General features: G+C 39.2%; 1 protein-coding gene across 1 annotated transcript; it reads right to left on the bottom strand.

Moving 5' to 3' along the window:
- Nucleotides 1-9,687: 9,687 nt before the first annotated feature.
- On the bottom strand, nucleotides 9,688-11,849 carry LOC106761239 (bidirectional sugar transporter SWEET10). Its single transcript, XM_014644768.2, has 6 exons — nucleotides 11,661-11,849; nucleotides 11,490-11,526; nucleotides 11,198-11,411; nucleotides 10,937-11,098; nucleotides 10,612-10,731; nucleotides 9,688-10,265 (listed from the first exon to the last, which is right to left on the bottom strand). Exons 1-6 carry the CDS (start codon nucleotides 11,704-11,706, stop codon nucleotides 10,050-10,052), a joined length of 795 nt encoding a protein of 264 aa, XP_014500254.1. The 5' UTR covers nucleotides 11,707-11,849; the 3' UTR covers nucleotides 9,688-10,049.
- Nucleotides 11,850-13,821: the final 1,972 nt, after the last annotated feature.

The following is a 13,821-nucleotide window of genomic DNA, read 5'->3' as shown; positions in this document are numbered from 1 at the left end:
CCAAAGAATGTAGGAGAAGTTAGGAGTTTTCATGGATTGACAAGTTTTTATAGAAGATTTGTACCTAACTTCTCTAGTCTAGCTTCACCTCTCAATGAGTTGGTGAAAAAGGATGTTACATTCATTTGGGGAGACAAGCAACAAAAAGCTTTTGAGCTACTCAAAGAAAAGCTCACNCAAGCACCCATTCTAGCTCTTCCCAACTTTTCCAAAACATTTGAGTTAGAATGTGATGCTTCAGGACATGGAATAGGTGCGGTATTATTACAAGAAGGAGCGGGGAGTGATCGCCGGTGCAAGAGGCATGGTGCAGGGGGCACAGACAAGGAGCGGCTCCTGGCAGGCTTCTAGTGGAAGGGACACATGGACGAATCAAACATACACCGGAATGAGAGGGATCTGGAGACTGTATAGGTATGGGACTATACAGTTGAAGGATAGCTTAAAGGAATTGATTTGGCTACTCATATCACCAAAATGCATTTGCTTTTCGGTAACCTAACTCATAAGAACTCCATGGTTAAGCGTGCTTAGCCTAGAGTAATTATGGGATGGGTGACCTTCCGGGAAGTTTTCTTGGAAAGTGTGTGAGTGAGGACAAAGCACACTGGAAAGCCTCGTGTTGATGTGTGGGGGCAGTCAGCAGTCCTTGTAAGTTGCCGGGGCGTTACAAATGGTATCAGAGCCTAGCCTCTCCCAGTACGGTGTGGTTCGAGGACGAACCAGACGAAAGCTGGTGGGCATGTGACACCCCGGGCACTGACGAGGGCAGGGAGTGATCGCCGGTGCAGGGCACACAGACAAGGAGCGGCTCCTGGCAGGCTTCTAGTGGAAGGGAGACATGGACGAATCGAACTTACACCGGAATGAGAGGGATTTGAAGACTGTATAGGTATGGGACTATACAGTTGAAGGATAGCTTAAAGGAATTGATTTGGCTACTCATATCACCAAATGCATTTGCTTTTCGGTAGCCTAACTCATAAGAACTCCATGGTTAAGCGTGCTTAGCCTAGAGTAATTATGGGATGGGTGACCTTTCGGGAAGTTTTCTCGGAAAGTGTGTGAGTGAGGACAAAGCACACTGGAAAGCCTCGTGTTGATGTGTGGGGGCAGTCAGCAGTCCCTGTAAGTTGCCGGGGCCTTACAAAGGCCAACCCTAGGTTTTGAAGGTTTAATCGGTGGGGATTCTAGGGTTGGGGGTTTGTGAGGTTTTAATCGGTAAAATGGAGAAATCAGAGGCTGTGAAAATGGTCAAATGGTGAAAAATGGGTGAGTGATGATGAACCCTAGCAGAGGCCAAAGAAAGGGTTTTAGGAGAAGCTATGCTGCGAGCATGGAAATGTCTCGCGAAGGCACTGGAAGCAATGAAGACGTGACACATATACTGACTTGGTTATACCTTTATCCGAAGTAATACATTTTTACTACCTCGAATCCTTCCTCCAACCGATGCCTATACGCAGATTATACACTTCGAGTGTTTTCTAACCGAAATAACATGACTATTTTGCTTCGGTTCCTATTGAATTGAGGCCTATAAATTCACTCAAATTATAGTACTGCATTTATATTTGCTTCGGGTTTGTATAAACTGAGACGTATCAGCCGATTTAGATAACCTTTTTTTTACTAGTGCTTTGCTCAAGCCTTGTCTCAGCTTAGCTTCCAGCAAAAATCGCGTCGTGAAACACGTTTCATTTAACTTTGGAGGTCCAAAATCGCACTGTTTTACTAGCTTAAGGCATCAACCCTTTTAGTTGACCAACAAAGAAGTTTGACTAAGACATATCTGCAATTAAAGAAAGAGAGAGAATGTGGTAAATAAACAATTAATTAAAAGATGAAACATATTTATGCAAAAACTAAAAACAAAAGTGTTTCGGTGATAATTTTGGGACCGAAAGGACTAACCTCGATGACGTGGCTCTGCTTCCTTCTGACGCTGGATCTTCAAGTTCTTTCAATACTTCAGTCGTACGTTCTCCAATCCGTCCGTTAAGTTCCAGCTTCTGCCCGAGAGGGGGGTACCTGTAAAGGCACTCCGACGCTCAAGTTAGGTGTCAGTAATAAAATGTTCTCAATTCTCAGCAAAGTAATGCTCAAAATGAGAGAGTAAACAGTGGAATTGTAGTATGACTGTGTTGGAATGTCAGCGTACCTTGTTTGGAGTCTTTTGCTCTTTATTTATAGGCTTTGGATTGATATAACATTAATAAAATATAAACAGAATATAATGTAAACAAATATAAACAAACTTACTTGATCAGATAAGTTGTTTTCATAATATCTATTACTTGGTTGACCATTTCTATAATATCTTTAATTAGATATTATTTGATTTGCGATGTGATAATATTTAGTTCTCAATTTCTATAACATGGTGGGCCGTGAGCCCAATAAGAATTGATTGACCCAATTATGGCCCAAGTTCGTTTATTGTGTCTGGTCGTTATTTCTGACCGTTGGAGATATACTATCGTACATCATCCCCCCAAGTCCGAGGGCAATGCAAGGTCTTGACCGTGGGACTTTTGAAGAAGTGAATAGAAGGTGGATTTCTGTTGATGATATAGTGTTTGGTTAGGCGATTTCGGGCCTTGTGATAGTAATTAGATGTCCGGACGCGTTGTTCCGGGTCTTTTGGTAGTAGTCAGACGTCCGGACGCGTTGTTCCGGGTCTTGTGGTAGTAGTCAGACGTCCGGACGCGTTGTTCCGGGTCTTGTGGTAGTAGTCAGACGTCCGGACACGTTGTTCCGGGTCTTTTGGTAGTAGTTAGTCGTCCAGACGCGTTGTTCCGGGTCTTTAACGTGTTTGATGTGCTGAGCGTTCGGTTTGGGAATCTTTTTAAATGGGGAGTTGTACAGTCCTGTGTGGCTTTATAAGTGATTTAGAAACGACACAATTGTGTTGTCATTTAGCCTCGTAAGGGTGAGTAGTTTTTCCCGCGTTGGGGGTAGTGGCAGAGTCGCCAAAAAGGAGCTGTTAGATCACGTGTATCCAACGGTGCAGATAGTACAGCGGTTTCGTCAGTTACACGCTTTTAATAAAATAAGTTGTTTTTTGAAATGAACCGTCAATCATAGCATTTTTGTCTTCATCTTTGTCTCTGGGGTTTCTGTCCAAGTTCTTCTCTTTTCAAACTATATCGCGCTCCCAATCACAGGTAACAATGACTTCCTTTTCTCTAGTTTACTCTTTATCTGATAGTGAAGATGGGGAGAATAGTAACTCACCGATCGTTCAGTCGGGAGTTGTAAGTTCTGTTGAATCTCTTATTAGTGGGGATAGGGTTTTTGTCAGTGGAAGAGTCAATGTTGATGGCCCAGAAGAGGGCTGTTCATCTTCTCCGGCAGAGTATGCGTGGGCCTCTCATGAGGTCGACAAACAAAGTACAATATTTGTGAATAGGGAAATATTGTTAGGTTGGGTGGAGAACAATTGTGTTCTTAGAACCTTAGGATATAACGCCGCTCTGAGATTGATTGCATGTAGGAAAGATGAGAGAGTCTTCCATGGGGAGGACGTAGCAGGGGGGAATTATTTCTATTTTTATCTATGTTTACTGTATGACATGTACCTTAGACTGTTATTTACTAGGTTTCAGATGGTGGTTCTGCAATTTTTGAATGTAGCTCCTTCCCAGTTACATCCGAATAGCTGGGGTTACATCCAAGCGTTCGGTGTACTGTGTCAGGCCCTAGTATTGAACCGACGACCAAAATATTTATGTTTTTCTTTAAAACTCGTCCCAATGCCAAGAGGGGTTGGGTGTCTTTGAGTTCCGTGTCAAAAAATGCCATTTTCCAACTGTTCGCCGAGTCATATAAAGACTTTAAGAACCAGTTTTTCAAAGTGTTGATCATTGAGTTGGGTCGGCCATTCTTTCTGAATGATAACGGGAGCCCTAGATTTCCCTTATACTGGACCAAAAAACCCCGAACGTTAACTTCTTGACCATTAGAGGATATGACTGACACTGAATGTAGGGATATGGACGTTTTAGTGAAGTTGCCTCGTCCGTTTTCGTCACGGCAGATAGTCAACTGCCTTAAATACAATGACTTCAAATCTAGGGTGTTTGGTATGTTCTTTGGCTGAATGTCTTGAAAGTTTGTGTGATGAATCCTCATTTGTGTTTTATGGGCACATTTTTCTTTTTACATAAGTCATGGGAAAAAGAGGTGGTCGTGATTGGTTCAAGCTCTCCCAAGCAGGTGGTACGTCCGACGACTAATTGGGAATCCATTCGGCATTCGAGGTGTTCAATTTCCAGTTCTGCGACTAGGAGCAATCCACTAATTAGGGCTTCATATTCCGCCTGGTTATTGTTGAGTTGAAAATTGAAAGAGATTGCTTGTTCAACAAGGATCCCGCTCGGTCCTTCCAGTACTATGCCTGCTCCACCTCCTCTTTTGTCAGAGGATCCATCTACGTTCAAATTCCATGTGGAAGATTCTACCGTCAGGGGTAAGTCTACTGCGAAGTCGGCCAGATGTTGGCCTTTGATGGAGCCCTGTGGTTCGAAGCGTAAACCGAACTCAGATAACTCGATGGACCAGGCGACCATTCTTCCTGCTAAATCCAGCTTCCTGAGGATCTTGGCGATCGGATAATCCGTCCGGATAACGATTTGGTGACTTTTGAAGTACGGTCGAATTCGTCGCGCTGCTGTTAGTAGGGCCAGTGCCACCTTCTCCACCTGAGAATATCGTCCCTCTGCTCCTTGCAAGGTTCTGCTGATAAAATATATTAGTTTGAAGGCCGACGCTTCTTGGATGAGAGCCGCACTTACCGAATGGCTGGACTTTGCTAAGTACAGTTGTAAGTCAAACCCCTCGGTTGGACGCGCCATGATAGGTGGGCTGGTTAGTATGTTCTTGACTGTGGAGAAGGCCGCCTCACATTGATCATCCCAGTGCCGGGGTACGTTTTGCTTCATGTTTTTCAGTATTGGTTTAATATGGTCCGAGAGTTTCGGTATAAACCGTGATAAGGCGGTGAGGCGTCTGACTAGGCACTGGACCTCTTTTAATTTGGTCGGGCTTCTCATTTCTAAGATCGCCAATCGTAGATCGTACCGCTTGAGTTGTTGGAAGACCTCAGCTAAGTCTTTCAAGTGTTGTTGGTGGGAGCAGCTTCTTACCACCATATCGTCAACATAAACTTCCATGCAGCGCCCAATTTGTTCGTGGAAGACTTTGTCCATGAGGCGTTGGTAGGTAGCACCTGCGTTTTTGAGACCGAACGACATCACCTCGTAGATATAGTTGGCGTGCTCAGCTATGAAGGCTATTTTCTCTTGATCTGGGATGTACATCGGGATCTGGTTGTACCCCGAGTATGCGTCTAAAAAGCTCAGGATCGTATGTTCGGAAGCTCCATTCACCAGTCGGTCAATGCTGAGGGGATAGTTGTCTTTGGGGCAGGCTTTGTTTAGATCAGTGAAATCGACACACATTCGCCACTGACCGTTCGTTTTCTTCACCATTACAACGTTTGCCTACCAGGTGGTGTATGTTATTTCCCGAATGAATCCGGCTTTGACGAGTTTGTCAACTTCATTTCGTACGGCTTCTGCTTTCTCCGCGCCAAATCTTCGTTTTTTCTGTGTCACTGGCCGGGCCTCTCGGAATATTGATAACTTGTGTGTGATAACACTAGGGTGAATTCCCGGCATATTTGAGGCGCTCCATGCAAATAGCTCATTGTTCGCCTTCAGTAATGTTGTCAGGTTGACCTCCTCTTCTGTAGTCAGGTCGGCTCCAATGGTGGTGGTTTGCTTATCATCTTTTCCCAGGACGAACGGTTTGACCTCCCCTTGGGATTGCATTTGGTCGTCCGTGTTTGTCCTGGGATCTAAGTCGACTAGGATGGTTTCAGACTGCTTCCTTCCTTTGTAAGGTGTAACCTTTAAGCCGGCGACATAACACTGTCAAGCCATTTTTTGGTCCGCCTGAACGGTACAAATATTTCCCCTTTCCGAAGGAAATTTCATCGCTAGATGAGGAGTTGACACTATCGCTCCGAAGGCGTTCAAGCAAGGACGTCCGAGAAGGGCATTGTATGAAGTGTTTGCTTCTACTAATAGGAAACGTACGCAGAGCTCCTTAGCATCGTCGCTTGCACCCATCCGAGTCTTTAGATTGAGGTATCCACGGGTATCTACCCGTTCTCCCGCAAACCTGACGATCTGTTCATTGAACGGTGATATCACATCGTCTGTCAGCTCCATTCTTTGGAACGTTATCCAGTACAGAATGTTGACCGAGCTCCCTTGGTCAACCAAAACTTTACTTACATCATATTGTGCAATTCGAGCGGTGATAACCATGGGGACATCTTGCTCCGAGTCCAGAGCATGGAAATCCTTATCGGTGAAGGTGATGTCGGGCATTGATAAAGGATTACGCCGAATGGACGCTCCGTAAGTTTCTTAAGTGCCTCTTTCGGGCCGAGGATGAGGCCCCTCCCCCGGCAAATTCGCCCGAGATAGTTACGATTCTTCCCCTTGCAGCCGTATCGTGTTCACGAGGTCGACTTCGAGAACGCTCACATGACCATTCGGTCGTTCGTCGTGGGCGTTCTGGACTTCTACGTGTCTTCCTAGGGGAATGCCTTCTTTGACTCGGTTCCTCATTCACAAATTCTCGTATGTGTCCGGCACGGATTAATCTTTCAATTTCGTCCTTGAGGACCTGACAACTTTCTATGGTGTGGCCTCGGTTGTCATGGAACCGATAGGCTTTGGTTTCATTTGCGCCTCTGGGTGTGTACCGTTTGCGAATAAAAATCAGATTTGCTTGTAGGGCCTTCTCAAATACCCTCTCCCTCGGGACAGTGAGGTTTGCGTAATGATCGTATCAAGGGCCAAGAGGTGCTGAAAGGTCCTTTCTCGGGGACCTTTGGTTTCGATCTCCTTCACGCGGGCGTTTGTTTTCCTGTTTGCGTTCGTTTGTAGGAACGTCCGTTTTTCTATGGAAGTTCCTTTAGTCCTCCATTTTGATAAACTTTGTCATTTTTTCTTGCAATTCTTCCAGTTTATTCGGTAGTTCGACATAGAGAGTTTCCGAGACATATCCTGGCTTTAAGCAGTTAGGTTGGTTGCTGATAATGAACTCGTGAGTGACGCCCTTTCCCCTCCTTGCTGCTTCAGTGTATCTATGCATGAATGCTCTCAGAGGTTCGTCTTTTCCCTGTCTGATATTGACGAGCTCGGCGGCTGTTATCATCTCCTTCCGGTTGGCGGCGTACTGTTTCTTAAATAGAGTAGTGACAGTGCGAAAACTGTCAATGGAGTTGGGAGGAAGAGTGTAATACCATTCCAGAACTTCACCCTTTAAGGATAGGGAGAAAGCTCTGCACTTGACCGGATCGCTTTTGGAGTAGAAGGTCATGGAGTCGATGAAATTCCGGAGATGATGTTCCGGGTCAGTTGTTCTGTCTAATCTTTCTATCTGTGGGGGAGGCTGATCGGGCATCGGGGCTTGCATAACGACTTCTGTGAAGGGTAAGAGCTCAGGTGATCGAGCGGGGGGGTGGTCGACTATTGTGGTCGTCATTGTGGCTGTTGTCCTCCGACATTTCTGGACGTTTTTCTTTGAGTTGAGCAATCTCCTCAGCTAGCTTCTGGTGTGCTTCTTGCTGTTGGCGAATAATCTGGGCCTGCTCCTCCAGTCAAGCTTGGAGTTCTTTTATTATTTCTCTAGGGTCAGTACCGTCCATGCTTCTTGTGGTCACCATAGGGAGTGTTTACTTTCAGGCCCCACGGTGGGCGCCAAAATGTTTAGGTGATAATTTTGGGACCGAAAGGACTAACCTCGATGACGTGGCTCTGTTTCCTTCTGATGCTGGATCTTCAAGTTCTTTCAATACTTCAGCCGTACGTTCTTCAATCCGTCCGTCAAGTTCCAGATTCTGCCCGAGAGGGGGGGGGGGTACCTGTAAAGGCACTCCGACGCTCAAATTAGGCGTCAGTAGTAAAGTGTTCTCAATTTTCAGCAAAGTAATGCTCAAAGTGAGAGAGTAAATAGTGGAATTTCAATATGACTGTGTTGGAATGTCAGTGTACCTTGTTTGGAGTCTTTTGCTCTTTATTTATAGGCTTTGGATTGATATAACATTAATAAAATATAAACAGAATATAATATAAACAAATATAAACAAACTTACTTGATCAGATAAGCTGTTTTCATAACATTTATTACTTGGTTGACTGTTTCTATAATATCTTTAATTAGATATTATTTGATTCGCGATATGATAATATTTAGTTCTCAGTTTCTGTAACATGGTGGGCCGTGAACCCAATAAAAATTGATTGATCCAACTATGGTCCAAGTTCGTTTATTGTGTCCGGTCATTATTTCTGACCGTTGGAGATATACTACCGTACAAAAAGTTATTTTGGAATTTAAAAAAAAAGCAAAATATCATTTATTTAAAAACACTAAAAGTACACCTAAAAATATACTTTTAACTATAATTCTACAAATTAAAGAATTAAGGAAAAAAAATAAAACATTATCTAATTATAGAGAATTGGAAACTAAATTGGACTAACAAGAATTTCTAGACACAAAAATACAGAAAAACTATAAATATTATTTTTCCTTTATTTTAAAGTGATTAATAATATATCACACAGATCTCATAGATCTTTAATTTATTACTAATATATACAATTATATTATAATTATGGGCCGGTTAGATACACTAACCATAACCCATGCTATTAATAAAATATATTTTTTTCAAAAATTAACAATCAATGCAGACAAGATGCTTTAATAATCTGTTTTTTTTTTTCTTAATTAATAGTAACATTCTCTAGAAGCGATGCCAGATTGAAAAAGTAAAAGCACTAACAAACAATATAAGTTTAATTAGCGTTGATGTTGAAGCCAATTAACATGATCAACACTAATTTGTCTTTTCATCTACTAAAAATCACATTATAATTATTAGGGTTCATATTACCAAATTCTCAAAGTTAGCAAGTATATCAAAATACAATGTCTTGTGTCTAGATTTATCTGGTAATATATAATAATGTGAAAATATAAAAGCGAAAGAAGGATTTCAAAACTAAAATGAAAGAAATGAGAAAGAAAGAATGCAAAAAAGGTAAAAGACACGCTTTGTTTCTATATTTGAAAAGGATTTGTCCTATAACATATGTGACCATTTTTCTTGTAGTAGGCAACACATAATATACATGAGTTGAAATTTTGACTGAACATATAGTAAGTAAATAAGCAATTAAGTAGTATAGTAAGAATAGTTGTAATAATAATAATCATCATAAGCCTCAAATTCAGCGTTTGAATCCTCATGAGGTTAATAAATTCAATAATTGGGCACTAATTTTTTTGTAACACTTTTCCTATTGATGAATAGAATGTTTAACGACTCCCAATTGGCATGTTACAATCTAAGTGTCGGGTCTTTTTGCCAATGATTGTTTCTTTAGCTTCCGTCACAAAGATATAAGTTTTTTTTTTTTTTTTTTTACTTTTAGGTTATCTTTTTATCGGTCTCCTTCACCATGACATCATAAAACAAGATAAGACCCCTCAATTTCCACTATCTACATCGCTTTGAAGCATAGCCATGATTTGCAAATAAACATAGAACAACGATGATTCTAGCGTATGAAAATAAATAAAACGTGTGCGAAATAGTGATAGATTTGATAACCCGTAAAATAATTAATTCCCATAACATGAACATAGATTACGCGTACAAGGAAAGAGAGAATTTAACGAGTTTGACTGAGGTACACACCGAAAGAAGACAAGACACTACTATGCTACAGATTTTACTACAGTGAGAGTGATAGAAGAAGAGGCCAAAGAGACGTTCATGCTTGCTAACATAATTCACCACCTAACAAAAGAAGAACCCTAAACACCAAACTACACATACTGCTGTTCTTGCGTTCAGATGAGACCCCACTTGGAAAACTAAAATGGTTTTACTTTTAGGTTAATATTTTGGGACCTCATTTTCTGTTCGTTCTCTTTGGACTTGTTCATTGCTTGGTTCATCACACGTTGCTAGCTGTCTCCGTCACAGCACCACTTTTTGTGACATGATTCGGCTCTGAGGGTGTCATTGTTCCCAACTTCACCACGTCAACAATATGGCCATTTAGTTCCTGTAACTTGGTTGGCTCCTCCAATGTCTTTGGCTTTGCGTTTCTATATACCAAATACAGCACCATCTGAATTATCCCAAACACAAATCCAAGCGTATTTGGGAGCTGCATCATTCAAATGCAAATGTTAGATCCTCTGTTTAATCAAACTAGTTCTTTTCTTGCATTTAAACATTTAAACCTTTTGTCATTAAATAATAATATAATACGGACCCATGTTTCCGTTTGGCTATTTTTTATTTTCATGTGATGAACTCAACTCTAATGGAGTGAGCATACGTTTAATTAATTGCTCTAGTTAAATTGGCTTTTCACTAAATTATTGAGGCATAACAAAAGGTTAGGAGATCTAAATGACAAAAGTGGTGATAAAGGAAAAGTGTTGTTAAGATAGACAAAGATTTAATGGTCCAAGTCCAAGGCTAACGTAGCAGTATTGAATTGTACTTACAGCGATGTAGTAGTCCTTGAGAAGAAGGCCATAGAAGAACCACATGACAGCATTTACGGTCAAAAAGAAGGACAAACTGAAAGGCATGAATTCCACGCTCTTGGTTTGGATGACACGTTTCTGCATGTATCAATTATGAGAATTTGATTTCTCTTTGAAAACATATAGATTACGTAAAGGTGAAAAATGTTGAAGATGAAGTAATAGTTGTGAAAGTAAGTGAAATGTGTATTGAAAAGTAAAAGAAGTAATATAGTAACAATAGACGAAAAGAGAAAAATCTTGGAAAAAGAATGATATAAATAATGGGCTTCTAAATCATTACCAGAATGCAGAGAGGAGCAGCAAACACACTAATGTTGAAAACTAGGCAAATCCATCCAATAACAGAAAGACGTTTGGATCCTGTTGTAAAGTAGAGGGTTGAAAGAAGCATGGCTCCGAACCCAAAAACATTCAACAAGAGAAGAAGCTTGATGGTCGAAAGCTGTAACATTTGACAGAAGGAAAACCAATATATCATTTATTGTTGAGAAGAAAAGGAGAAGAATAGGAATGGGTATATAAAAGTTATGAGAAGGAATACCCTGGTTTTACTTGGGGCATAAACTAGGAAGATGAGAAGGTAAATTGACTCAATCACACATCCAAAGGAGTTAATGGTAATAAGAAGGAGGCTAGCATCCTTCTTTACGAGTGCGTAATAAATCCAGAGCATTGAGCTGAACAGTGCAACAACATATGGCAGTGATTGAAATCCTTCTGCAGTTTTCTTCTTGTAGATTTGGTAAAATGTTGGTCTGCAATCGAATATAATTCATATTTAGTTAGAAAAATTCTTCAGCGTCCATTATTGTAAAGTAGAAAAAATCACTTACAATGGAGCAAGAAACACCATGAAGGAGATGACGTTGCCTATAACAACAGAACAAAAATAAACACTCATTAACGAATACAGGTTTATAGAATAAACATGCGGTGATGCAGATGGTAATGGAGAAAGAAGTAGGGCATGCATTTAAGAAAAAAAGAAAAAAGTATTTGTGTACCTAGAAGGCCAAAAACAAAAGCCCAAGTTTCATGGTTAATGGCCATTTTGGTGTGGTGTGTGGAATGTAATATCTCTTCTCTATCACACACTGAGTGGTGAAGAAAAGGTCTGTGAAAGTGAGAAGCCTCAGTTGAGGTTATCTCTTTCTCTCTTTCGATTGCACGAGTCGTTAAGGGAAGAATGGGAAGGTATTTATAGTGGGAAAAGAGAAGCAGCAGAAGAAGTCGCATGCAACATGCAAGTGGCTAAATAAAGAGGAATGTGTGTGTGTGTGTGGTAATATTATTGTAGCTTTAATTTAGTTATGAGTACTTTCCAGTTGTTCCACCACCTAACCACTGTTTACTTTAACCCAAATCAAATCAAAAATACCAGTTCTCTTATTACCCTATAATCACCCATTTTGGTTTAAGTCTCTTCCTCTTACCTTCACAATATTGGTGTGGGGTTCTTTATGACGTATCACCCACCATCTCCCTTTAAGCCTTACAACTCATTACAGTTTATCGGGCAAGAGGGGTGAAACTTGCCACACAAAATTATAATTTACTTTACCAATAATCTACCATGCCTTTCTATTTTAATCCCTATCCGTATCCAAATAACAAATACATTTAGATGTAAAGTCTTATACATTATTTTCTTTGGCAAAAAAAGTACACGTATATATAAATAGAAACAACAAATAATCTCCTTCATACGGCTGTTATTCCAATTCTTTTGATCAATAATTTTTATATTAAAAAGGTAGAGATTATATCTTATATTTTCAATTCAATATGAGAACCATGTACATATGTGTCTTGTCTTCGTTCCTATACCAGACTTGTATTAATTCTGGTCATAATCCCTATCTATATATATATATATATTATCTTTTTATTGTTTGATTTGTTCTATATTCACGAAATTCAGTTACTAAATTTATTATTACTTTTTTTATATGAGAATGTTTGAGTCTCAATTTGAAATGTTCAATGACATAAAACCTTCATTAATTAAGTAATATAGAAAATAATATCTTTTTTGTTCTATTTGATTCTTAATTTTTGTTTCATTTATGTCTTGTTTATTTGAGTAGATTTGAAGAATAGTAATTGAGTGGATTTGAAGGTATTTTTTTTTTTATTTGAGTGAATTTGGAGGTAAAAGAGAGTGGATTTTGAAGTAAAGTTTGTGAAAATTAGTGTAAGATTTAATTTATGTACAGATAAAAAAAATTTACATCTAAATCCACTCTCACTCATCACCAAATATATTCAAATAAACAACAACAAAATTTATCTTCAAATCCTCTCAATTACTCTCCCTCAAATCCACTCAAGTGAACAAGGCCTTAAAGAACTTTTGTTTTGCTAAAATATTTTTCATTATCTTTCAACAATTCGACTATAGTTTAATATCTAAAACATTATTTTATATCTCCAAGCTACTTTCCATCTTATCATATACTTAATTATACATACTTCAGGGTGTAGGGTTGAGGTCAACAGTTCAACATCCAGTAAGTTCTCTCCTAGTCGTTCATCCAAACTGTTTGGAGGGTATCTACAGAAGACACTTCAATTTAAAATTAGATCAATGTTTGACAGTTCAGATATTAAGGGTGTAGTAAATACAAATCACCTACCTCCTTATCTCAAACCTATGTTTATAGATTTTGGAGTGGACCTTTTATTAGCAATAGCCTAATTACCCAATTATTAATAATCACACTTTACCTTTAAGTTGTTCAACATTAACATTTAACTGTCTTAACTGTGGACAAATTGATCTGATTCCTCGATCATTCGATCCTAGTGATGGTTTGTTTATGCGTTTCAATGAGAATTAACCGTCTAGTCTATGATTGACTAGATTGCCATACTGTAATTAAATGTATTTACTTTTCTATGTGAAATTTTCTTTAATTATATATCAAATTATTTTTGAAACACAAATTTGATTATGTTTTATATAATTATTTTTATTTAAAACTCATTATAATAATTGTGGTATTTTATTATAAAAATTCTATGAAAGTATTTCATATATTAAAATATTATAAAATAATGTTATTTTCATTAATATTGTTTATTATCATATGATATAAATTGAAGTATAAAGATGAAAGATTTAAGCTAAATTTTAATTATGATTAATTTAGTATTTGTTCGTGT

Source organism: Vigna radiata, chromosome 5 (assembly GCF_000741045.1).
Source record: "Vigna radiata var. radiata cultivar VC1973A chromosome 5, Vradiata_ver6, whole genome shotgun sequence".
NCBI lineage: Eukaryota > Viridiplantae > Streptophyta > Magnoliopsida > Fabales > Fabaceae > Vigna > Vigna radiata.
Note: the sequence above shows the minus strand (reverse complement) of the source record. Positions and strands in the feature narration are given on the sequence as shown.